The following is a 27,168-nucleotide window of genomic DNA, read 5'->3' on the forward strand; positions in this document are numbered from 1 at the left end:
CTACAAAGGCTTACTTGTACACATTTTCTAAACACTACTGCCTGGACAGCCAAATCTGGAGAGACGGCTTCTTTGGGCGTTCAGTTCTCCAGGACTTTCTGGTGTGAACTTGGTTCGCAGACCCACCTCCGGGGTTGGTTGCAGGGGTATCTATTCTAAGGTGAGAAATCCATAACTAATTGTCTCTTTCAGATGAACAATGTATTTACCTTCGGTAACGATATAGCAGTAAGAGACATATATTAGTTATGGATTCCTCACCATCCCACCCATACTCCCCGTTCTGCAAACTGACTTCTAGGGTAAGGGATTTCCCTTCAGGGGCCTAGTTTTGTGCACCAGTGGTTAGTGTTTTGCATGGCTCAGCGCTTCTGGCGTGAACCTACCTTCATTGGAATCAGCTTCGTCTCTTTTTAGCTGTCTTGTTTTTCTTTCTTTAATGTCGTTCTGGTGTTTGGCAAGTACCTCCTTCAAAAATGGTGTAATTCTTTTCTGTGGCTTCTTTCAGATTCAGTTCTTCTATTTCTTTCTCTAAGTTAGAGATTTCTAATTGCAGTTTAGTTACTTTACTTTAGGCGTTCTCTATTAATATCAGGATTAGAGTATTAGAGTTAGAGGTCAGCGTCTCCTCCCACTTGCCAAGGAGGTCGTCGTCTAACTGACAAGAGTATTGTCAATTGGATAAGTGATGATGTTCTCTCGCATATAATATGGTGCTTTTTCTTGATGATGTTGTGTATCTTACCTGTGATTTTGTGCCATAGAGTAAACAGCATTTGTAATTTTTCTTACCCGCGGGTGAACAGTCTCGCTTTTTTCAATTATTTTTTCAATTGTTTACCGGTCTACATTCAAGCACATTGTTACAAACTGCATCTTTCTATATATATATATTTTTGTCTTCTCTTAGAGTGAGCTCCAGGACATTTGCTAATGTGTTATTGCTTAACTGACTGTGCTCCTAATACAATGTCCACTACTGTTTCCATTTTCAAAATTTCGACACATAATGTCACCACACGAATTTTGGTTTGTCTCCATGTTCCTGATGTCACTTTACCATGTATCTCCACACTATAGGGTTTCCACAGTTAGATAGGTGGCTCTCATTTATCACTTTTATCACCCATTAGATACTGTGAGTTTCAGTAATTTAAAACATTTTTTATTTCTGCCATTAATTATTTTCTTTTTTATGTCCTTCCCAGCCCTGAAGAGTCACATCTCCCACACGGTGTGACGAAACACATGTCGGCTGGTTCGTTTCATATGTACTGACCAAGATTGAATTATAAATCTAATCTTTATGCAACTCTGGATTTCGACCTTCATAACGTTTTTCTTGAATATTGTCACATTCATTTGGTATTAACACTGAAACCTAACACTTTGATACGTGTACACAGGACCTGGAATTATTTGTATGGTGTGAGGCTTGACCTACACCTTTACAGGGGTTGTTTCTGTCTGGGTTTTTTGCCCCTGACCTGTTGGCATCGTGCACCTTGGAACCACAAGTCTAACTTACAATCGTACACGCTAGAGCGCCAGATCTTCCTGTTCATAAATTCAAACCCATCCTCTTTACTTTAAACTTTGTAATTCCACAGGGGTTGCCATTTAGGCATACCACTGTTTCATTGCTTCCTGGCTGGCCTCTAAGCTGCCAGAAGCTTGCTTCCACAAATTACCCATTTGTCTTCTGATGGCCAGCATGTAGCGGATTACATCCTGTGGAGTTTTCTAGGGAGCTTGCACCTACCCTTCCTTTATCAAGCTGAGAGGTCCCCTTACAGGGTGTCCATACAGCTCAACGGGGCTAATGCCAATCCCCTTCCGTGGCACCTCTCTGTGCGCAAAGAGATGGCCTTTGATCATGAGGTGACATCAAATAGGGGCTTTTAAGTGCACGGAGGTCCTTCCTTCCTTCCCAGCCCTGGCTCCAGACTCACTTCAGGAGGGTAATCAACCCTTTGTATAGGGTCAGGACACTGCCCATTTAAGTATAATTGTCAGCTTCTCCCTCCCACCGTGCCCAGGTAGAGCCATCAGGATGCAGATGGGCACTCAATCGCACCTACCCTTCCTTTGTGTGTGGCTGTCCGGGTGGAATGCAGAAAGTCTAGCGGTCACCCAGCCCAGATGTGTATTTGAGACAGGCTGCATGCGCACCGACATTTAAAAGCAGAGACATACCATCTTTCTAAAAGTGGTATTTGTAAAATAGTAATGTTAAATTCAACTTTGCTAGCAAAGAGGATTTATCAATACCATTCCAATGATATAAAACATGACAGAGCTAGTCCTTCTAAATCAGGAATTTTAATTTAAAAGTGTAATAAGGAATTCCCAGTATTAACCTATGGGACGGATAAGCCTCACAGCAGTGAAAAACAAATTAAAATCTTGAAAGTAGATGTTCTACTTTTTAGTTACACAGCACCCTGCCCTGTCGGCTACCTAGGGGATACCTTAGGGTGACATGTATGTAATAAAAGGGGATTATAAGGCTTGACAAGGGGTTTTACATGGCAAGTCGACATGGCAGTGTAAAGTGCACATACACTGCATTGGCAGTCTTGAGACCTGTTTCAGAGGGCTACTTGTGTGGGCGGCATAATCAGTGCTGCGGGCCCACTAGTAGTATCTATTTTACAGGCCCTGGACACAGGTAGTGGACTCTACTAAGGACTTACAGATAAATTAAATATGCTAATTGTGGTTAAGTCAATGAAATCAATTAAGGGAAATGCGCATGCACTTTAGCACTGGTTAGCAATGGTGAAGTGCTTTGAGTTCTAAGCCAACAAAAAGAAAACAGCAAAAAGTGGAGGTAAGCAGGCAAATGGTTTGGGGAGGACCACCCTAAGGGTTTCAGATCTATTGGCCACCTTGCCCTGGTAGGTCTCAATGAGTTCCCACAGTCTCTCACGAATTCCCATTTTAATACAATAAATCTTAGTGTAACGAATGTCGGTTTCTGTGTCTTTCAACACTTCTAGCATAACAAATTGCAGTGTCATAGAAAACTGCCCCTCAATGCTTGACAACTCTTCTTCCACTGCTCTGAATCTCTGTCTTTCTAAAGGTCTACATGGTGTACTGGAAGGTTCCTACCTCGGTTTTGAATTTGAGCCACTCTGTACTTTTTCGAATCAATCCCTTCTTATATAACTTATGTCTGTTTAAGTGTGTCCTCTGCAAAATCAACCTAAAATTGGCAGAAAGCATTCAATTTCATTCTGGAGGCAAATCAGTAAATTGGTCCAATTTTGGGCATTTTATGCAGTTTATATGGTTTTATCAGGCCAGCAAAACTTGGGTAAGTGAAAACCAGACATACTCCGAGATCCACAAACCACCTGCAAACTGGGCCGTCCGTAGGGAATTTTTGATTCATTGTGGCTACCTCCTTGCTCCCTATCTTTTTTTTCAACTTGTCCATGGCAGGCAGAAGCAGATCGTGATATTTCAGGAATTTGCATCTCAATCAGATATGAGACTTTTGGAATTGGACAGCTGTTGAGGGTTCCATGTTTACTAAACAAAGAAAAACACAAACAATTTTAAAAATTACCTTTTGAGCCTGGGTTAATTCTTTCCCCAAGTTGATCGCATAACAAATCTGAAAGGGAATATTAAGCAATAAATTTAATAGGTAAAGTAATAGAAACTAGCTTTCTGCCTCACTGTATCGAGGAGAGTTGTGATGTCCTCTTATTAAATAATTGCCTTTTTAATATATTGCACAATTCTCCTCTTGATATAATAATGTGTTTGTATACAATAGGAATTTGCACCCTTAGAAATGTGATTAGAACTTAGTCTGTAATTAACACAATATTTTCCAAAATCAACTTTTGGACAATAAAACACTAAGAATGCAGTAATCATAACTGCAGTTGTTTCTAAACAATCATCTCTCTTTGTGTCTGGCAATCAGTATGAAAATGGCGATGAGAATCATAATTGGAAGCTGTATGCCAGTTGTTGAATATTGCTGTTTTCCACCCTTCTGTCATGCACCCCTTTACTATTATGACAGCTTTCTTTTCCTAAGAGCTCTTAGGTGGCTCTGTAACAAAAATGTGGCACTCTATTATACAATCCAGAGCAAAAGATCTAGGTTGGTGTTTAGTACGGGGCAAACGTTTTATGTTGGTGTTAAGTGTAGGGATTACACATTTTTGTCTGATGTATGGAGTGGAACTTTGATTCTATAGGGAGTGGAACTCGACTTTCTTAATGCAACAGTACCAAATAATTATTATTTATACACAATAATATCATAGACCAATGTAAAACCATGTACTAAAATTGTGTGAGCCTTCTCAACATCACCATAAATGTAGTTGTTGGCACTTCTGATTATGTGATTAAGTAACTGACATTCAGAATAACTGTATTGAACTTCGACTGCTTGCATTTAGACGAGGAATGTGTGAGCATTTTTACTTGTGTTGGTAGTACATTACAATAATATGCATAAAACTATTGTACTTGAAAACACTACATATTATTGTGTTAACTTGTGTAGCAAGTAAAAACAACATTGGAGAAAAAATTAACAAGATGTTATCTTTTAAAAGTCCTTGTTTGCACTTATGCAGGAAGGATCTTCATTCTGAATTTCCTATCTGAAAACGTCCACAAGTTCCATGTTTTATAACTTCGCAGGTCATCGAGAAGAGCATTGTTTTATGATCCTAACTTTCACTAAATAATTCAGAGATCAGAAAATGCATTTATGAAGGTGGAAACATCACTGGCATATGATAATTTCTTCACCAGAAATGTATGGTTCGGGGCAGGACAAGGGCATTTCCAAGTGGGTGACTGCGGGTAAGTTATCGGGTATTGAGCTACCTCCTACAGGTAGTTTTCCCTCTCCGGAAATGCATGTAGGTGTATAGCTGTGAAAGAGAGTATTACGTGTCTATTAAGGACGAAGATGGCATGGTTTAGACCAGATATAATGGGGTACAGGGGTAGATGGTTTGAGGAAAAAAAGTTTGTTGTGAGGTAAATTTCAAAGTGGACATTTAAGTGCCACTCCTTCTACTTCGAAAATTCTGATTTGAAATCCTTTGATAAGAAGTATAGGGGTACAGAGGTGAATAGAATAGAGGCATAAGATCTGGGCAATTCCACTTTTCTGCTGTGCAAAAATCGCCAGATGAGTGATATACATCTTGGATGACAAGCATAGTTAATCTGGCATAGGATGTTCTACAGCAGTTTACATTCTAAATGCATAGATTCGTATTTCAAGTTAATGATGATACACTGAAAAACGAATTTATAAAATTATTCAGATACCTTTTCTCCATCTGTGTTGCTTTCCAATACGTAAGCGCTGAAAGAGTTCTCCAATTCGTAAGAGTCAGGATCTCGAACCACAAATCCAATTAACCTTTTGTTATCTTGATGGGCAGTAAATTGAGTAATATGTTCAAGTTCAAACTGAAAACATAATAAACACATATAGAATTCTCTTTAAAAATCTTACAATTAAAATTTTCGTGGATATTATGTGCAATCAGAAAAATGAGATTACTCACACATGCTCTTGTAACTTGAGTCTGAGGGTCTATCAACCTGTAATAATAATACAAACAATTAGGTAGTCTGTGGTTAGGATGCATTGAAAGCATTACAATTCGTAAACCGCATTAGCAGCACAGAATAGGATCCTCTGAAAGTAAGCTGAGAGCCTAGAATGCAGTGAGTTTGAATTTCATGCGCAAAGGTTGAGTTACATGTGCTTGGATTCAATTACACTATAAGGATTATCCCATAAATGTTTCCATCATGCACAACAAATCATCAGTACACTGCATATGAGCTTCTAGCTGATTATACTATGCTTAAATAATGGTTATAAGTACAGTAATGGGAACTAGCCTACCATCTTACTGTATCGAGGAGAGGTGTGATTTTATGCAATCCCCTTCTTAAATAATTACCGTTTAAATATATTGCACAATTTTACTCTGGATATAATCATGTGTTTGTATGCAAAAAATTAGCACCCTTAGAAATATGATCAAGCTTCATCCGTAATTATCGCAATATTTTGAAAATCACCTTTTGAACAATAAAATACAAAGAATGATGTCATCAGAACTGCAGTAGTTTCTAAAGAGTCTGGTTTAAAATACTCCCCTCCCTTTACTCACCAGACTTAAATACATCTATAAGCAGATATTAAGTAACACAGTGCAGTTACCCTGTACTACTATACCATATAGACATGTTCATTATAGTAATCGGACATCCCTTCCAAGTATTGGAGTGGAATGGGGCACAATGTTGACCCTTAAAGAAATGAGAGGTGCTGGCACGTTAATCAACACAATATGGCAACAAGATTCCTCTTAATCTGTTTATTACTCTAAATGCATGGCAATGATCCACTAAGGCGCTTATCAATCATTTCATATTTACATACAATGGGCCTGATTCACAAAGGTAAGCTTATCCTTTTGTGTACGTTTTTGATGTTTTGCTATTCACGAACACATTTTATGAGTACTTTCTTTATAACTGCAGAGTCTCTGCCATGAGTGCTGCCCATGATCTTGGAGAAGGCCCGAGCAATACTGACCCAGGCTATTGCCAATGGCAGGGACACAGCAAAGTTCACCATTTGCTACAGACTGGATGCAACCGATTCACTAGGCAGATCGATTGTTTTGTCAGCGGCACTCAGCCTTGCTGAGAACTATTGGCTTTTCAGGGGATGACAAGACATCCCTTATGGACATGCCCTTTGATGGCACCTGTCTCTTCAGCGATAAGGACGATTCTGTGATGAGAGAGCTAGGCCACTGCACAGTTTCTGGGTTTCTCAATGAACCCACATCAACCCTATTCTGGCTTTCGTCTCTTCGATGGCTACGGTAGGGCCGACCAGCCCTGTGCATTCCTGCCCAGCCATCAAAGTGGACAGGCTCCCCAGTCCTTTTGTGACCATGGATACAGCCCCCACAAAGCTTGTAGGTCACACAGCCAGAGGTCTACGTGGTCCGCAACCTTCCCGGCAGCAGTAGCCTCAAAACTCCTTTAGTTTGCCCTCTTACCTTCACGGGCACCCAGAGGGCTGTAGGATGCGACATAACATTGCCCAAGTGGGTATTTCAAATTGTACAGCGGGGTTACTCCTTTTCTTTCTTAGAAACCCTACCAATCCCAAACTGGCTTTCAGAGAACCACCTCTTCCTGGTTTGTCAGGATGTATAGGTTCTTTTGGTAAAAGGAGCCATTAAGAGGGTGCCCACATTAGATGTAGGTCTTGGTTGCTATTTGCACTACATCTAGTGCCAAAGAAGGACGGAACCCGCCTCCTTATTTTAGACAGGCACCCTTCTCAACTTCTTCCTGAAGGAGAAATTCAAGATGCTAATGTTGGCTCAGGTTCTGTCCTGGAGACTGGATGCTAGCACTGGGCTTGCAGGACATATGCTTCCACATTTCCGTATTACCTGCCCATAGGCAATACTTTGAGTTTACAGTGGGCCATGAGCATTTTCAGGTCCCTGTGCTCCCTTTTGGCCTCGCCTGCGCCCCTCGGATGTTCACCAAGTTAATGGCCACGGTTGCAGCACAACTGTGTAGGTCACGGGTTCCAGTCTTCTCCTATCTCGATGACTGGCTGTTGAAGGTAAGCTCGTCCCAGGCAGTTGTCTCCCATCTCCAGACTATGGCAGACGACCTGTATTTCCTCAGGGTCACTATCAACTCATCAGGGCCATTCTGGACATAGTGCAGCTTCAGGCCTAACTTCCGGAGCGACGAGTTCAGGATATTCTGCTGTTATTTCGATGTTTCAGCCTCTATCCTGAATTTTGGTGAGACTGACTCTGAGGCAGCTCGACCTCATGGCGTACTGTATCCTGCTGGTAACACATGTCCATTTGCATACAAGGGCTCTGCAGTGGGACGTGAAGTCCCAGTGGGTGCAGTACCAAGGCAACCTCTCCCACCTAGTTCAGATATCAGAAGTAACAGCAAAAGACTTGCATTGGTGGATGATGAACTGCGATTGGGTCAGCTGCAGACTCCTCTCCCTTCCTGACTGTAGTGACAGATCCGTCACTCCTGGGTTGGGCCAGCCATCTGGAAAAGGTGAACATCAGAGGACTCTGGTTTCTGGTGGAGTCTCAGATCCACATCAATCTGTGGGAGTTGAGAGTGATTCTCCTGCCACTGAAAGCCTTTCTTCCTCAATCAAGGGAAGGTTGGTTCAGGTATTCATGGACAACACCACCGCTATTTGGTATTGCAACAAACAGGGCAGGGGGGACGTTGACCCTGTGTCAAGAGTTCTCATTTCTCTGTATGTGGCTGGAACATTAGGACATGTTCCTAGTGGCTTAACATCTGGAAGATTCTCAAAGCAGACAAACTTAGCCATTGATGCCTAGCGGATCATGAATTGCGTCCCCACCTACAAGTGGTACAAGGTGTCTTCAGTGATTGGAGAGAACCTTGGTTAGATCTATTGGCACAACGCCAAGAATTTGCAATGTTAGTACTTCTGCGCACTGGAGTTTCTAAGGTGACTCTTGCTCTGAAATGCTTTTCATCTTGAGTGGAGCTCAGGCCTACTGTACTCCTGCCCACTGATACCACTCCAGACCAGAGTTCTCAAGAAGATCAGAAACGACTGGGTCCAAGTCATTTTACTAGCTTCGGATTGGGCATTGACAGTATGGTATCCCAAACTCCTGAGCATATGCCCCCCTATCAGGCTGCCCATTTGGGAGGATCTACTGTCACAGCAACAGGGCCTTGCACCCGAACCTTGACTTGTGCTGCCTTCATGCATGGAGATTGAGTGGCAGCAGTTGACAGTTTTCAACCCATCTGCAGAAGACTACACTGTTATTCTGGCAGCCATGCGTCCCTCACCTAAGATAGCATGCCCCTACCATTGTTGCAAATCTGTGGCTTTGTGTGCTACCAAAAATGCTGATCCCTTTTCTGCACCTTTGTTTGAGGATTTGCGATTTGTTCTCTCGTTGGCAATGCCTTGGGCACTGTTAAAGGGTATCATTTGGTCATATTGGTGTTCTTGTGGTTGCTGGATCAGCTCTCTTCATTTAAGTAACCTGTTGTGACTTATTTTCTAAAAGGACTCCAAGATGTGTTACCTCAAAAATCGTTCATCATGCCCTAATGAGACTTGAAGCTAGTCTTGACCTTCCTGATGTGCTAACCCTTTGAGCCTATGCTCAATTACCCTTTAAACCTTCTGACCATCAAAACAACTTCTCTAATGGTCATTACATTGGCCTGGTTGTTTACTGAACTGCATGCGCTGTCTATGCACCCTCTCTTACACAACTTTTCCCCCAGACTTACTGATTCTGAGTACATGTGCGTCTTTTGTGTCATAATTTCATGTAGGCCAAACCATCACACTGCCTACCTTCTTTGCTCTGCCTTACCCTTCTAACGAGGGGGAGGGACTCCACCCCCTGGATCAAAAAATGCATTATCGTTCTATATCGATCGTACCAAAGAGTTCCAGGTGGACAATCACCTCTTCATTGGGTTTGTCAAAGCAAAGTAGGAAAGGCCATCCAGAAACGGACCCTGTCAAGATGGAGTGTGCTCTGCATTAAAATCTACCATGCGGGGGAAGGAGCCGCGCCAGCGACCAAGGTGGCCGCCTAGGGACCGGCTCCGCCGGCCCTCCGCTCCTGACTCCACATCCTGAAGGCTATCCTGTGCTCCTGTTCCACTTTTGGGTGGGGGGGGATCGTTCCTGTGCCGGGGACGAAATCCCGGACTTTGGCCGTGGTCGGGGGCCCTCGCGAGCCGCCCATGATATTTGCGGCCTGACTGCCTGAGAGACCGGGACCTCGCGTGACGCCCTGCCCGCCCTAGAGTGTGACAACAGCAGGCATCGGGGCGGGACGGTCTGGTCGGAGGCTGGTCGAAGTTTGCCACGAGTCCCTGGTGGGATCAGCGGCTGAGGAGTGTCACCGCTGCTGAGGGGCGCATTGCATTGAAGAGCCCCATCGGGGGCACCACATTGCTGTCGCTCGGGCTGGGTTGGATTGCGGATGCCCGGGCCCGAGTGAAAGTTGGAGACCGGCCCGCAGGGACGTTGGGTCATTGGTCCGGGGTGGCGCTTGGGTGTCCCTGGAGCCCCGAGTGCGCGGGCCCGCGGGAGTGCTAGGTTGCGGCCGGACCCCTGGCTCTGGTGCAGGCTCTGGGCTGCTCTTGAGGTGGGGTAGCGGATGCCAGTGGTGAAATCGAGCCTCTCTTGCTGGGTCCCGGGAGCATCCTAATGGAGAAGACCGGGGGCTATTGCAAACAAAATAGGTGATGGACAGAATGTGGATCAATGTCACACATTCACCCCAGTCCAAAGATCTGGGCCCAAATCCATCGTTTTTTTTGCACTCCACACCACCCTGTGGTGTGGAGCCATGCCCTTCCGTTCTGGGAAGGGCATGGCTTTTGTAGTTCGGACTGGACTGTTCCCATGGGGCACAGGGTCAGAGCTGATTTGCATATCGCCATTGTCTAACCCAGGGTGGTGTGGAGTGCAAAAAAACGATGGATTTGGGCCCAGATCTTTGGACTGGGGTGAATGTGTGACATTGATCCACATTCTGTCCATCACCTGTTTTGTTTGCAATTGCCGCCATAAGTGTGCTGGGGATGCTCAGACGTGGGTCCTAGGCACTCCACACCACTGGAGTCAAGCTAGCCGGGCTGATGAGAGGTGTTACCTCGAAACCGGTCCGGTCCTCGGATGCTTGATTCCGTTCTGGGAAGGACATGGCTTTTGTAGTTCGGACTGGACTGTTCCCATGGGGCACAGGGTCAGAGCTGATTTGCATATCGCCATTGTCTAACCCAGGGTGGTGTGGAGTGCAAAAAAACGATGGATTTGGGCCCAGATCTTTGGACTGGGGTGAATGTGTGACATTGATCCACATTCTGTCCATCACCTGTTTTGTTTGCAATTGCCGCCATAAGTGCGCTGGGGATGCTCAGACGTGGGTCCCAGGCACTCCACACCACTGGAGTCAAGCTAGCCGGGCTGATGAGAGGTGTTACCTCGAAACCGGTCCGGTCCTCGGATGCTTGATTCCGTTCTGGGAAGGACATGGCTATTGTAGTTCGGACTGGACTGTTCCCATGGGGCACAGGGTCAGAGCTGATTTGCATATCGCCATTGTCTAACCCAGGGTGGTGTGGAGTGCAAAAAAACGATGGATTTGGGCCCAGATCTTTGGACTGGGGTGAATGTGTGACATTTATCCACATTCTGTCCATCACCTGTTTTGTTTGCGAAGACCGGGGGCTGCAATTGCCCGGGATCTGGGGTCCCCACAGAGCGACAGTTCGGTCGCTTGCTGGATTGAGACGCTGGGAGCCCACGGATCGTTGGGGCTGCCCGAAGACCACTTGTAACCTTGCGTTGTGGGCCCTGGCGTCCTCTATATTACCCTTTGGTTGTGTGCCATGGTGAGGGGAGCAAGGGGCCACTTTCCCCCTGGCCTTGTTCGCTGTGGTGGTGGATCTCGCTGCAGGTCATTTTAGGGGACCGAGGGGGAGAGCGCTGACTGGGACCTGCCCCTGGGGGTGTCCTGGAGTGGCCTACTGGTGAAGACTGGACGTGGACGACAGTGGTGACCCTGGGCCCATCCTGATTCCAGTACCGCGGGGGCGCTGTCCTCCTCGAGGTGGAGGCGCGACGGTGGGCTGAATATCGAGGGGCGATGGCGGCGAGAGGGGACTTGGATAAATCAGCGACAAGTCATCGAGAGGGGCCAGACAAATCCAATTTAATAAACTGGACCACTATACTCTGAACAAGGGATCGCCGGGTGAGACCAAGAAGGGACCAGCGGGGGGCTCGGAGGACATCTCTGTGACTGTGGAGCCTACTATGGCGGATCTTATGGCCGCAATCATGGGAGTGCAGACATCCCTGGGCCAGAAAATGGATGGCAAACTAGATACTGTCACCATTGAAATGGGACGGTTACGGGCAGACCGTACAAAAACTAGCAATCTCTGGAGGTCAAGGCCACAAGCCTTCTCGATGATGTCAACTTGCTGCTGCAGGAGGTGCGTGATCTTCAGAAGTCAAGGGATCTCACTGACCGGAAGCTCGATGACTATGAAGGGCGGGCACGGCGCAATAATATCCGTATTTTAGGTGTGCCGGAGAAATCAGAGGGTCCTACGCTGGATCTGTTAGTGGAAAACCTTATCCTTAATCATTTGAAGTCTAAAGGCCTGAGTAACTTCTTTACGGTTGAGCAGGCACATAGGGTCCTGGGTGGGAGACCCAGGCCGGGGGTGAACCCCAGTCCTATGATAGCCAGAGTCCTTAACTTCCGAGACCGGGAAGTTATTCTTCAGACTGCTCGCACCTCGGGCCCGTTGGCATTCGAGAACGCGTCCCTCCTCTTCTTTCCGGATTTCACCCAGCTGGTACAGAAACAACGGCAGGGATTCTTGTCGGTCAAGAGGAGACTGAGAGACAAGGGTGTAAAATATGCAATGCTGTATCCGGCCCATCTGCGTGTGAGATAAATAGTAGGACTTGGTTTTTTGATAGTCCTGAAGAGGCCGCGGATTGGCGGGACAGCTCCCATGGGCCGGAGTCCAGGACAGTTGACTCGGCAGAGGCGGAAGAACAATGAGCTTGTAAATGTGTTGCCGTGGGGACTTGTTATGACTCTTAAGCAGCTTTTGGTTTCAAAGGAGCAAGCATTTGAACCCCCTGATTAGCATAGTTTAGTTGGCTTTCATCGTTTGAATTGTTTATACAGGGGGGGCTGTTTCGATCCGGGGGTGGGAGGGTGTGGCGGGCCCGTAGGTAGGTCCTCCTCAGTTTACTACCTTAGGTTCATCTTAGTTTAGTTTGGGGCGACAGGAACACTGCTGGTTGGGGATGAGGCGTTTGTCACATGCAGGGGTGCAGGGAGGGGGGAGGGAGGGTTCGTGTGTGGGATGGGGGTTTTTGTGTTAGGTTTTTGTTTTTTTATTTTACACTGGGTGCTGTCCATCGATTTTGGAATTCTATGGTGTTATGATGTCCTCCGATAAAAGGGTGGTTGGGATTTCCGTGCGGAGTTGGAATGTGAATGGGCTTGGCGATAAGATCAAGAGGGGTATGGTTAGCCAGTTGATCCGTAGGCACTCCCTGGACGTGGTGTTGTTGCAAGAGACCCACCTCATGGGAAAGCGATGCATGGCTCTACACAGAGGGGGTTACAAACTGGTCGCTCATGCTGGTTTCACAACGGGATCGAGAGGGGCCGGAATTTTGGGTAAGAACTCGTTCCAGCTGGCCAACCAGGCTACATGGACCGATAACAGGGGTAGATACGCTGGGATTTCGGGGCTCTGGGAGGGGAGGACTGTGACCTTTTTGTCTGTTTATGTCCCGCCGGCCCTTCAGACCGATACTTTTCAGGATTTATGCAAGATTTTTTTGACGTTGCCTGTTGGGGTTGTGGTTGTTGTTGGTGATTTCAATGCAGTTATGAATGGGGAGGCTGATAGGTGTCCGGCGAGGGCTTTGTTGCCGTCCCTGAGATGGTTGGCTGACTTTGCGGAGACTACGGGTCTGATTGATGGATGGAGGCTTAAAAATCCCGGTAAATGTCAATACACATGTGCCTCGGCTGCCCACAAGTCACTTTCTAGGATGGATTATGTACTGGTGCCAGTAGCTCAGACGGCTTGGATCCGGGAGGTGCGGCACTTGGCTAGAGGGTTCTCGGATCACTCGCCGGTCTGGACCTTGGTGGGCGCGACGTGGCTCGGATTGCTCCTATTAGCGCCTGGCGGCTGCGGGACCCTGCAGCTAAAAAGGAAATTGTGCGTGTTGCTGATAGCTATTTTCAAGAAAACGTCGGTACAGTAGTCTCCAAGTGTTCCTTGTTGGAGGCCTACAAAACTGTTCTTAGAGGGGAATTGTTATTATTTATTTCTGGGAAGAAGAGGGAAGGCCGGGCTGCTTCTGTTAGGGTGGAAGCGGATCTGCTGGCGCTAGAACGGGAGGTGACATCAGACTCCACCCTTGAGGGATTGCATCCGCTGCGCCTCCTTAGAGATGAGTATAGGAGCTTGGTGCGCGATGTGGCGAGGACACAGCTGGCGGATCCCCAGAGTAGGGTGTATGAACATGGGGACAAGGCCGGGAAGTTGATAGCCTGACTGGAAAAGGGGGAATGGGCGTCCAGATTGGTACCGGTGCTGCAGCACGCCGGATCAGATAAAATAACGGACCCGCAGGAGATTGCGGAGGAATTCGCTGGCTAATACACGGCGGTGTATGCAGCCGAATGCATATATATGGAGTCCGAAAATGTGAATATGATTTGTGATATTTCGATGCCCACACTCTACGAGGAGGATAGGGAATACCAGGACTCTCCATTAACGAATTACGAAGTGGCGCAGGCCATTAGAGGGGTTCGCTCTGGGAGGGCCTCTGGCCCCAATGGACTCCCCATCGAGCTTTATAAGGTAAATGCAAACAAACTGGCCCCATTTGTAAAAGACATGTTTAATGAGAGTAGGGAGAGGGGCCAGCTTCCGTATGATCAGCGGGTCGCGAATATAGTGGTCCTTCATAAAAAGGGCAGGCCGAAGACGGAATGCTCTTCTTACCGCCCGATCTCCTTATTGAATGCCGAGCCGAAGATCTTGGCAAAGATGCTTACGATTAGGCAGGTTAAGGTTATCACGACACTGATCCATCCCGATCAGTCCGGTTTTATGCCCCATCGCAATACGGCCCTTAACTTGCGCAGATTGCATGGGGTACTGGGCGGTGCCTCCCGGATCCATGAGCCGACAGTTTTGTTGTCATTAGTTGCCACAATGGCATTTGATAGAGTGGAGTGGCCTTATCTCTTTGCCGTCTTGGACAAGTTGGGTATTGGTCCGGAGTTTGCCTCATGGGTTCGTTTATTGTATTCCGATCCTTTAGCTCGGGTTATTGTAAACAATCATAGATCTGCTGATTTTGCACCAGGCAGGGATGCCCTCTCTCCCCGCTGTTATTCGCCTTGGCGCTGGAGCCACTGGCGGCATTGGTCCATTGGGACAGGCTGATTAGGGGGCTTCGGTGGACATCTGAGTGGGAGGCATCACTTTACGCTGACGACAGTTTACTGTATTTGACCTCCCCACGGTCTTCGCTGATTGCTTTCTTGGATGTCCTGGCGGTGTTTGGTAGATATTCTGGCTTCGCCATTAACTGGGCGAAGTCGGACCTCTTTGTCTTGAGTGGTGATCCCCAGGTCGTCCCAGCGGGCTGTCCGGTTAGATTGGAGACGGAAGGGTTCAGGTATTTAGGTATTTATGTGTCCTTACATTCCCAGAGTAGATATGAACATAACCTATTGCCGCCTCTGGCCAGACTCCGGAGAGACGTGGTGTGTTGGAAGTCGCTTCCGCTCTCCCTGCTGGGACGCGCAGTTCTGTTCAAGATGATGTCTCTTCCCAGTTTCCTCTATGCGCTCCAAAATTCTATGGACCCGGTTCCTCCTCTGTACTTTAAGGAGATTGAGTCTCTCCAGAGACAGCTCCTTTGGGATGGTAGGCCGCAAATTGCTTTCATGAAACTGACGCTACCCTGGTATGACGGGGGGATTGGCCTACCAGACATGCGGAGGTACTATTGGGCGTACCAGCTGGCGGCATTAAACCACACTATTTATGGATGATATGGATCGCGGCCAGATACCCGGCGGAGAGTTCGCTCGGGCATTGTATGCCAGGCGGGGGCGGTTTCCTCTGGTGGGGCCTGCGGCGGTTGCTGTGCAGGTCTGAAATGAGGCTACGCGTTCCCTTAAATGGGTGGGGAGGATAACTCAGGCTACACCGCTGTGGAATGCTGAATGCCTGGGCAGTTTATGGAAGACCAAAGGTTTTGACAAGTGGGACTGCATAGGGATTTCCCGAGTCGGAGATAATGGGGCCAGGATGGAATCCTCCAGTTTGAGACCTTACAGGAGAGATATCAACTGCAGGGGAGTGAGCGGTTTCGTTATTTGCAGATTAGACACGCACTGCTAGCTCCTACCCCCGGGGAGTGACACCCCCGGAGGTTTCCCCGTTGGAGGATCGGGTGTTGGATGGTCATCTGCCGAAGAAAACGATCTCCTTGATTTATAGAAAGTTAGTTAACCACATGGGGGATCCCCTCGGGGCTCTTAGAAACCAGTGGACTGCGGACGGGCTGGTCCTGGACGATGAGGACTCGAGGGAGGCGGTGGCTTCTCCAAAGGTCATCGCTATCCAAATGATGCTCCGGCTGGTGCAATTGAAGATCCTCCACCGATGCTATGTTACCGGCCCTCGATTGATGCAAATGGGTTTGGCTGCGAGTGATGAGTGCAGAAAGGGGTGTGGTGAGGCTGGAACGTTTATGCATGTGTTGTGGGAGTGTACCCTCATCCGGGGGTATAGGTCCGCAGTTCATGGCAAGGTGCGCGAGGTGTGGGGTGTGGGGTGTGGGGTGTGGGCTTCGAGCTGGAAGCACGTCGGTGCCTTCTGAATGTCTGGGAGCCAACTGATCTTACGTCTCTTGGTAAGGTGTGGGGCACGTTGGCATGCGCTATTGCCAAGCGTAATATTGCTCAACTGTGGGGGGCGAATCAGCTGCCTACCATAGGGAAATGGATGAAAGTCCTGGACTGGTGCATGTTTAGAGAGTGGGCAGTGTATGTGGGGAGGGGGAGGCCCAAGAAGTGGGGGAGAATCTGGGGGGCTTGGAACGCGTATAGGGGCGATATCTGTGCTCCCCCCGTCATTCCTGATGACCCAGCTTCGTCGGATGATCCATGAACCCATCGATTAATGTATTTCTGTACTTAAGAGAGGTGACATCATTCACTGTTTGCTCGGAAGTAACCCAGTGTATTATATAGTTTTTGTCTGTGTTTTTATTTTTGTGTGCATTAATAAAAAGAATTATAAAAAAAAAAATCTACTATGCACTGGCCGAGAAGGCTTGCATGCACATTCCACCAACGCCAAGGCTAAAGCCACTATGTTAGCTCGCTGAGTCCTTGTCCTGGACATCTGTCAGGCTGCAACGTGTGCACCTCTACATATATTTACCAAGCCTGGACTGTCAGGTCTGTTCATGACAGGCACTTTGCCTGTTTGGTCCACCAGGACTTTCTGTTCCCTTTGGTTTGCAGACCCAGCTCCGGGGAGGTATTACTTGGGTATCTATTCTAGGCTAAGTAATATACAGCTAGAAGTCTCTGTCAGTTGAACAAGCTACTTACCTTCTGTAATGCCTTATCCAGTGGACTCTATCTAGACTCAGATTCCTTACTAACTCTCCCATCCTCCACATTCTGCAAACAAATTTCTCGACATAAGGTAACCCTTGTACGTCCTTGGTGTCTGCATGATCCAGCGGCGTACCAACAACAGATACTCCACTACCATATACTCACCTGGGCCCATAAACACACACAATTGAGTAAACCGCTGGAGTCAACGTTTAAAATTTCCCTCAGTTTTCAAGATTAGTGAATTTCTATTCCTAACTAACCTTTCACTGATCAAAAAGTTCTTTCCTCTGGTCGATGGACCATTAGTTGAACTGGTTGATGGTGAAAATGACATAAGCTAACTTATTCTTTTATTTAATGTAAATAAACACAGACTCGAGAAAGTTTTAAATCTTTATCTAAATTTCAAACGCATCAAACCCACTCTGCCACCCCAGTTCAGACATGGCTGTGTGCAAATCAGTCTGACCCTGTGCCTCATGGGAACAGTCCAGGCATGGCTTGGCAGTTCGGGCTGGACTGTTCTCATGATGCACAGGGTAGACTGATTTGCATATGGCCATGCCTGAACTGGGGTGGCAGAGTGGGCTAAAGAAGGGTGATGGATTAAACCCAGATCTGTTGACTGGGTGTGAGTGTTTGATTTGTTCAGATGCTCCGTCCATCATCACCCCCTTTTGTATCGCTTTGTTCGCCATAAGTTGGCAGGGTATGCTCAGTCCTGAGTCTCTTGCTCACTTTGCCACTGGAGTCAAGCAAGCCTGGCTGAAGACGGCTGTAATGCCAGAAACCGGTCCTAGGAAGCTTGTTTCCGGTCCAGGGAAGGCATGGCTTGGTAGTTCGGGCTGGACTGTTCCCACGAGGCACAGGGTCAGACTGATTTGCATATGGCCATGTCTGAACTGGGGTGGCAGAGTGGGCTAAAGAATGGTGATGGATTAAACCCAGATCTGTTGACTGGGTGTGAGTGTTTGATTTGTTCAGATGCTCCGTCCATCACCACCCCTTTTGTACCGCTTTGTTCGCCATAAGTTGGCAGGGTATGCTCAGTCGTGAGTCCCTTGCTCACTTTGCCACTGGATTCAAGCAAGCCTGGCTGAAGACGGCTGTAATGCCAGAAACGGGTCCTAGGAAGCTTGTTTCCGGTCCAGGGAAGGCCTGGCTTGGCAGTTCAGGCTGGACTGTTCCCATGAGGCACAGGGTCAGACTGATTTGCATATGGCCATGTCTGAATTGGGGTGGCAGAGTGGGCTAAAGAACTGTGATGGATTAAACCCAGATCTGTTGACTGGGTGTGAGTGTTTGATTTGTTCAGATGCTCCGTCCATCACCACCCCTTTTTGTACCGCTTATTTTTAAGGTGGTCTCAATTCTCTTTCATCAATCTGTGTAGCATCTACTCCTTCTGATTCCTCATTTAAATCAAAATTTTCAAATTCATCCAATATTACATAGTCCACTCAGGGTTCTTGTATTTATTGTTCAAAATTTCCAGTCTTGGGCTCCTTCGTGGATTTCTCACAGTTGACTGTTTAAACTGTGTTTGACTTCTAACCTCATTCACTTGCTCTGGTCTTTCGTTTGTTTTTCTCAGATAGTATCTCAGTGTTTTCACTCCACCTGGCCAGTTATCACCTTTTCTGACCCTCTTAACATGAACTGCACTTTCACCCTCTTCGTCTCTTTCTAGAGTTATTTTATTTTCAGTATGTCTAGGCACAATCTGTTCTATTTCTGGATCACTCTCTACCTGTTCCTGTTCAGGTCTAATTATTGTCACTTCATCCGCCTGCCCTTGTTCTTCTTTCTCTATCTGGTCCTGTTCGGGTCTTATTTCAAATTGATCTTCTTCTGCCCGAACTTGTTCTTCTTCTCCTAACTGGTCCTGTTCAGGTCTTTCTACAATTTGCTCTTCTGCTGCCTGAATGTGTTATTCTTTTCCTGTGTGTCCCTGCTCATGTCTTTGAATAGGTCTGTTTGCCTTTGCCTGAGTATCTTCTTCTTTCCCTGTCTGGTCCTGCTCAAGGCCCCAGGTAGCTGTGTTCACTTCTTCCTGAGTGTGTTCTTCTACACCTATCTGATCCTCACTACTCTCCTGTCTCTCTAATCTGGTTCTTCTTCTTGTCTATATAACAACTTCAGGTATGTCAATCACTGGTGTCCAACCCTCCTGACTCGTGCTTGTTTGTTCCTCGTCTATAACATCAGAATCTATCACTCTAGATTCTTAGACTTCATAGCCTTCAGCTGTTTCAACTGGTTCACTCAGTTGTTGTTGTTCAATAGGGACTGGAACTCGTTTGGTATGACTCGCATGAATCCAATTGGGTAAACCTGCACACTTCACTGCTGTGGTAGTGACCAGTATGACTTGATGTGGTTTATCCCACCTGGGTGCTAGGCACGACTTTCTGGCGTGTTTCTTGACTACCACCCAGTCTTCAGGATTCAAATCATGCGCCTGTGTTGGCTGCCTGGCAACTCCATATTCTCCAACCTGGTGAGAGACAGAACGCACTAGGTCAGCCAATCCTTTGCAATAGTCTAATCCCAAATCATCAGTTATTTTCATCAATGAATGTCCAGGAATGAATGCTTGACTCATTGCCCTTCCCATGAGCATTTCATGTGGACTCAATCCTGTTTTTCTGTCAGGAATACTTCGTAGTCCCATCAATACAAGGGGCAATGCATCAGGCCATTTCAGTGATGTGGATGCACACACCTTCCCTAACCTTGACTTGATTGTACCATTTAGTTGCTCAACGATTCCAGAAGCCTCTGGGCGATATGCACAGTGCCGTTTCTGTTCAATTTTGAATGCTTCACAGATTAATCAAATTATTTCATTATTAAAATGAGGTCCTCGATCTAATTCCAAAGTGACTGGGAAACAGAAACGAGGAATCAACTCCCTCAACAGTAATTTAGCAACTGTGAGGTTGTCATTTCAACTAGTGGAATATGCCTCCACCCATCGTGAAAACAAACACTATGACTGGGATGTACTTCATTCCGTTGCTTGGAGGCAACTCTATGAAGTCAAGGTGCAGTCTTGTGAAGGGTCCTTCTGCTTTCCAATTTTTCCCGAACTGACCACTGTTTTCGTGCCTGGATTTAACTGCGGACAGATAAAGCATCTTTGGTAGAGGCTCTCTGCGACTACCCTGAACTTCAGATTGTACCAATTCTGTCTGAATAATCTAATCATGGCGTCCCTACCTACATGTGTGTCCCCAGGATACATTCTTGCCATATGAGAAATTAAGCAGTCTGACATGACTGGTCTGTCATCGGTGTACACCCATACATCATCTTCTGTCCTTCTTTCACAACCTGTCTTTATCCAACTGTCTCACCTCATCCCATGTTTCTAGAGCTGAGAAAGTCATACGTTGGCAGCTGAGTTCACTTGTTCAAACTTTTCTGTTAAGTGCCGTGTTATTTCTTGCACAATATTGAGCAATTTGGTCAGCGTATCTGTTACCTGCCGCCACATAGTAATTTCCTGACTGGTGAGCAGCACACTTAACCACTGCTATTTCCTTTGGCAATTGTATTGCTTCCAACAATTCCTTTACATTTTTACTGCTTCGTATAGGAGATCCTGAAAAACTCAGAATACCCTCTGCATCCAGTGCTGGCCAAACTCATACACAACCCCGAAAACATATTGACTATCCATAAATATGGTTATCCTCCAATTTTTCCCAATTTTGCATGCCTTTGTTAAGGCCACCAATTCCGCTACTTGTGCAGACTTGACACCCGGTAAACAGGATGCTTCAATGGCCCCCGAAATTTTACAAGCTGCACTGAGTCCTCCTTTCTCTGCTCGCATGCACAAACCATCTACAAATAGTTAATGATCTGACTCTATTAAGGGAATTTCTTTTATATCTGGGAGGGCTTAGTCCACAACTCAGTTACATCCAGACAATCATGATCCACTTCATCTTTCACTTCTTCACAACATGGATCTGGTAATAATGTGACAGGCTTCCTTATTGTAAATCTTATTACTGTCACATTTTCCGCTCTCAGAATCACTCTTCCATACTTAGTCATGCGACTAGGGGTAAGGTGGTGTGTTCAAGATCTGATAGAGACTACTAGCCGCAGATTCCTTAATGTAGAATTATCCCCAGGCGCGAGACTGGATCCGGAAAACTTTTTGCCACAGCATCCCTTTTCGCCAGGGGGACGGCACCACGTGACTCCGCCATGACGTATTCCGTGAGGTCAGCGAGGATACACAAGTCCCACCCCGGCGCGCCTACGTCAGTTTTTTCTCTTTTCCGCGTGCAACGCAGATCCGGATTGTGTCCTGGCCTGTTTTCAGGCCTTCTATTCTTTTACACGCTTTGGCAATTAAGTGGAACAATGTGCAAATGCCTTCGGGCTTCAAGACGTGTACCTCCTTTTGCATGTGGTGCCTGGGTGAGCACCATGACTTGGAGAGCTGCGATGCCTGCCAGCACCTTAAGCTTAAGTCACAGCGGGAGTGTCGGATGAAGTTGTTGTTGGCACGCTTGTCCAGGTCGGTGTCATCCCAGCGTCCGTCCCTTACCTCGGAAGCAAGGACCCGCCGGTTTCATCTGCGACATCATCTTTCGCCGCGGCCCGAGGGCGTGGCTCGCCAGCCGGTAGGTCCTTCAGTTTGTCTCTGAGGCCTTGTCCTCCTTTCGCGGTGAGCGCCTGTTCCCCTGGGACAGGCTCCCCCGCCTGTCTCCTTCCGTTTCCCGTCATAGAGGCGACTAGGGCTCAAATGACAGCCTATGCGGTGGCGCTGCAGGCTTCTTTGGCCCATCCTCCACCTCCTGAGACGTCCGCAGATCCCTTGCCTCGCGTGGGGCCTTCCGTGGACGCTCCGGCGCCGGAATTTTCAGCTCCAGTTCGTAGTAGGGAGGTGTCATCGGGGTGCGGTCCTTCGGGGCTCCCCTCTTCGGCGCCTGGCGTCCCTGCCTCGCTGCAAATCCCTACGGGGCTCCCTGTGGCGTCAAAGCAGACCGCCGGGACTCCGGCCTTGGCCCCGAGTCCCCCTCGATCCTCTTAGCACGCAGCTGCCTCACCAGAGGTCGAGTCAGTTCCATTTCGGCGCCAGGAGCCTTCCTTCCCGGCTCCGGTAGAGTCACAGGTGGAGGCAGGGACCTAGGGTGCTTTCCCAGGTCCCCCTCGGTCCTCGTCGACCCTGCCCCACCCTTACGGAGAGCACGTGGTTGCTGGAGTCAGGCCGGCACAATAAGTGCCCACTCCGGCGCCGATTGACGCCAATCAGGCGCTGGTGGCGGACTCCACAGAGCCGCATCGGCTTCTGGATTCGTCCCCTGAGGTCCTTTCTCCTCCAGTGGTCGGCCATATGTTGGTGTGTTCTTCCCCGGAGACAGGGTGCCATATTGTTGCCTTTTCACTGATCTCCCAGGGAGGGATCCTCGCCGTCCCCATGGCCTAAATCCTCAAACCTTTCTTTCCGTGGCTCACGGATGGCTTTTCCCCCAGCCTCTCCGCCTCCTGGAGCTACTCATTCAGCTGTGGATCCCCCACTATTCCGGGGCTGGCCGCTTCCCCCTGGGCATGGGGATGGGCGTCTCAGCCTGCAGCCGTTACCCACGGATGAATTACTTTCTCCTCCGCGGTGCCCGACGGAGGCTAGTGTTGCCTTTGTTCAGGCCATTTCCACAACCGCTATTATTCTGCAGATGGGTGAACCAGTCATTACGTTTCCTACTGACAACCTTTTGGAAGTTCTCCACCAAGGATCTGGTAGACAGGAGTTGTTCCTTCCCTTTGAAGCGTCACTCCACAATTCTCCTATGTGGCTTGGGGGAGCACTGCCACGGGTGATCCGGTGCCTCAGGCACTTCTGCATCGTCACCGCCCTGCTGCGCAGGGCCCTGTTTGTCTTCCCACCCTTCTACTCAAGGCTCTCTTCTGCGGAATGCCTTTCCGTGTTTGCCTGTGGTGTTATTTCCTCAGTCTCGGGAGGCCCGGTGGTTGGATTCATGGGGGTGTAATTTCTTTGCTTCTTCTAGCGCTGCCTTGCAGGCACTTAACACTTTGTGTGTATTGACCAGGGATACTTCAAGTCTGTGGGACTCTGTGGAGTCCCTTCGTTCTCATGTCTCTCATGAGGGTGACCGTGCTGACCTACGGAGCCATGTGTTGGATGGTAGGGAGTTGGCCACATTTATTCTTCGTGCGGCCTTGGATGTTGCCGATGCTCCAGGCCATGCTATGTCCACTTCTGTAGCTCTACGTTGCCATGCTTGGCTACATGATGCTGTTTTTCCTGAAAATATCAGGGAGCGTCTGATTGATCAACCCTTTGACGGGGTCCTTGTGTTTATCACTCATGCGGACTCCGCTATTCAGCGTCTTCTTGCGGGGCTCTGTCCTCCTCCTCCGCAGTAGGTGGTTTCGTTGATCCTCCGGGTCTTAGTGAGAGGTGTTATCCCACTGCTCCTGGAATCTGGTGTTTGGGTGAACGTTACACTTTCTGTGAGGGATACTGTGCCCTCAGGGTCCTGAGTTGGCCTACCTCTTCAGTTGGCTGCTGGTTCAGCCCCTTTTGGCAAAGAGTGTTCAGTGGTTTCTACCGCAGGTTTTCTAATTTGTTCTCTAATGCAGGATTTCTTCCCTAAGAGTGGTTCCCATACTTTGGGCCTACCCTACGTGGGGTATTTGTAGCTATTGGATAGCCCTGTCCTTACACTGGGAAGGTGTGGACTTCCCCTTGCGGGTTCCTTGCCCTTCCTTGGGTTGCTATATGCAGCTGGTGCATTTCCTTGGGCAGCTGCGGCGTTGTGCTGCGGTGTTTTTGAGTTTTGTCTGCTGTTTGGCCTGGTCCTCTGTCTAGTGTCGAGAAGGGTTATTTTCCTGTTTGACGACTTGGTTCGTCCTACTTATTTCTCCTCTTGTTTTCCGGCTGGTTGCTGGTTGGCACCCAAGTGTGCCAGCCGGTTCTTCTGGTCCATGGCCAGGGGCCTTAGAGTGAGGCCTGGAGCCCCTGCTTCTGGTTTTACAGGAGCCTTATGGGACTATGTGGTTCCTCATCCATCTGCCTTATTACTGAGGCGCTGGTCTGTCTGGCCTGTTTACGTCCAGCTGTGATGATTTTGGCTGCCCTCTTCACTGGGTGTGTTCCTGGTGGAGGGATCTTGCCCTTGTTTCTGCTTTTCTCCTTGGAGTCTCTAGGTTTCTTTTCTTCCTTGGTGCTTCTCTGCGTTGCCTGTACCTGGGGCTTTCGGTGGAAGCCCCTGGCACATTGGCTGCTGGCCTCCTTTCGCATTGCCTGTACCTGGGGCTTCCGGGGGAGGTCCCTGGTACATTGGCTGCTGACCTCCTTTCCTATTGCCTGTACCTGGTGCTTCCGGTGGAGGTCCCTGGTAAATTGGCTGCTGGTCTCCTCTCGTATTGCTTGTACCTGGGGCTTCCGATGGAGGTCCCTGGTACATTGCTGCTGGTCTCCTTTCGTATTGCCTGTGGCTTCCGGTGGAGTTCCCTGGTATATTGGCTGATGGCCTCCTTTCGTATTGCCCCTCCTTCTCCTGCTTGGTGAGGGTGGGGCTGCCACTTGTTGTTGTGACACATCCCATGTGGGGCTGTATTCTCTGCGACACTGCGGTTCTGGTCTGCCTGGGGGGAGGGGTTGGGCTCTTTCCCCTGTCCCTGTGGCTCATCCCTTGTTGGGGAGGACTGAGTTATTTCCCTGTCCTGGCAATTTGTCCCCTGTCGGGGTCTTGGGTTCGCCTGTGCTGGGGAGGTCCTCTTGCAGACCCTCCTTCCCCTTGGGTATGGCTAGGGTATCTATTCTACGTTAAGCTGGTAGTCTATCAGATGTACAAGTAACTCACCTTCAGTAACAATGTATCTGGTAGAGACGATTCTAGCCGCAGATTCCTTCACGACCCGCCCTTCCTCCCCGTTCTGCGAGGGCCCTCTGGGTCTTCTGCACTCTCCTGCCTCCGGGTGGTTTTCTTTTGCGAGTGCCCTTCTTACTCCCTCCTTCGGGCTATTCTCGCCTGGTTGTTGTTGCTCCATTCTTGACTTTATAGGCACTCGGCGCCCCTGCACCCTGATCTCCAGTGTGGGTTTCACTTGTGCTTCTTCTTCCCTTTGTTGCTTGCAATTCTGTCTTGGCAGTCCTTGGGGTTGAGGTGCCTTGGCTAGTCTCGACTTAGACTTTTGGGAGGCTTTCTCCCTGCTGGTTGTCTGAGGGTGAAGTGTCATTGCTCCCCGTTCTGACCCTGGTGTCCCTTTCTGTTCCGGGCGGTGGCTGCAGACTTCTTGGTCTGCTGTGTATTTTTCATATGCTTATGCCCCATGGAGGCTGTTATATTTATCTGCAGGATTGCTTTCCAGTAACAGTGCCCTGTTCTTTCATTCCAGATCTTGGTGCCTCAGTACCTGGCTCTTTTCTGAATGGTTCTGTTCCTCACCATTTGTTTCTTTCCCTTCTGTGTAGCGTTTTTTTTTTTTGCACACTGTTCCAGTATTCTCACAGTTTTGTTAGTGATGGCTCCGCGTTGTGGAGCGGAAAAGTTCTCCGAAGACAACGGAAGTATGCGCACTGGCGTGGGACTTATGTATCCTCGCTGACGTCCCTGACGCGGATGACTTCACGGCGGAGTCAAGTGGTGCCGTCCCCCCGGCATGCAAGGATGCTGTGGCAAAAAGTTTTCCAGATCCAGTCTCACGCCTGGGGATAATTCTACGTTAAGGAATCTGCCGCTAGAATCGTCTATACCAGATACATCGTTACCGAAGGTAAGTAACTCATACTTCTTGATATAAGAATCTCTAATGAATGGGGAACGTAAACTTTGACTGAATGTCCCATCACAATCAATTCACTTTGTTCTAGAATTATACAAGTAGCAGCTACTGCTTTTAAGCAGCCAGGTAATTGTTAAAGCCACAGGATCCAGAGTAGCAGAAAAATAAGCTACTGGACGTCGGCTTAATCCAGGCCTTCGAGTCAAAACTGAAAGTGCACAACCTGCTCTCTAACACCAGAACAGTACAAATTCTTTCAAGTAATCAGGCATGCCCAAGGCAGGGGCCTCACACAGACAATTTCGCAATTCCACAAACGCTTCAACGCATTTATTATTCCAAACAATCAGATCTTTTGCTCTTTTCCGGGTTAACTGAATTAATGGTTTTGCCAGCAGGGAAAACCAAACTATCCACTGCCTATAGTACCCAACTACTCTGGGAAAGATTCTCACCTCCTTTTGCTTCTGAAGAAGCTGCATTTGCTTGATTATTTTTATTCTCTCTGAGGTCACTTTTCTAACTCCTCTTTCTATTTTATGCCCTAAGTATCTAACATCTTGTTGACAGACCTGCAATAATTCTGGAGACACCATGTGTCCTCCTTTGGCCAAATGGTTCAGTAATGCAACTGTGTCAGTGACACAATCTTCTTGTGATTTCGATGCCACTATTAGGTCATCAATGTACTGAACCGGGACTGAATCTCTGAGCATGACTAATGTTTCTAAACACTTTTTCAGGATTTGATTAAAAATCGAGGGGCTCTCTGTATACCTTTGAGGAACTCAGAACAATGCCAAAAGACGGTCTTCTAACCTAAATGCAAATAAATACTGGCTGTCTGGGTGCAAAGGAATAGAGAAATAAGGCTTGGCATGAATCAAATTCTGTAAACCAGCCTGCATTCCAGAGTATCTGATAAAGAATCACTGCTGGATTTGGCACAACTGGGCAACAAGGCCCTACAATTTTGTTGATCTTTCGCAAATCCTGCACTATCCTGTATTTTCCGCTAGGTTTTTAAGTCCTTTTATTGGCGAATTACAAGAACTACCCATTATTTCTTTTAATAGGCTTTGTTTAATCATCC

General features: G+C 47.8%; 1 protein-coding gene across 1 annotated transcript in view; it reads right to left on the reverse strand.

The window, feature by feature from the left end:
* The window catches only part of APPL2 (adaptor protein, phosphotyrosine interacting with PH domain and leucine zipper 2), a 597,113-nt gene that overhangs the window by 35,854 nt on the left and 534,091 nt on the right, over positions 1-27,168 (reverse strand). The window contains exons 18-20 of the mRNA XM_086919274.1: positions 5,562-5,598; positions 5,320-5,463; positions 3,578-3,625 (exon numbers count right to left, since the gene is read on the reverse strand). Coding sequence (XP_086775400.1) covers positions 3,578-3,625; positions 5,320-5,463; positions 5,562-5,598 — 229 coding nt within the window. The remainder of the gene's footprint in view (positions 1-3,577; positions 3,626-5,319; positions 5,464-5,561; positions 5,599-27,168) is intronic.

The sequence above is a fragment of the Lissotriton vulgaris genome, chromosome 1_1, assembly GCF_964263255.1.
Source record: "Lissotriton vulgaris chromosome 1_1, aLisVul1.2, whole genome shotgun sequence".
NCBI classification, from domain to species: domain Eukaryota; kingdom Metazoa; phylum Chordata; class Amphibia; order Caudata; family Salamandridae; genus Lissotriton; species Lissotriton vulgaris.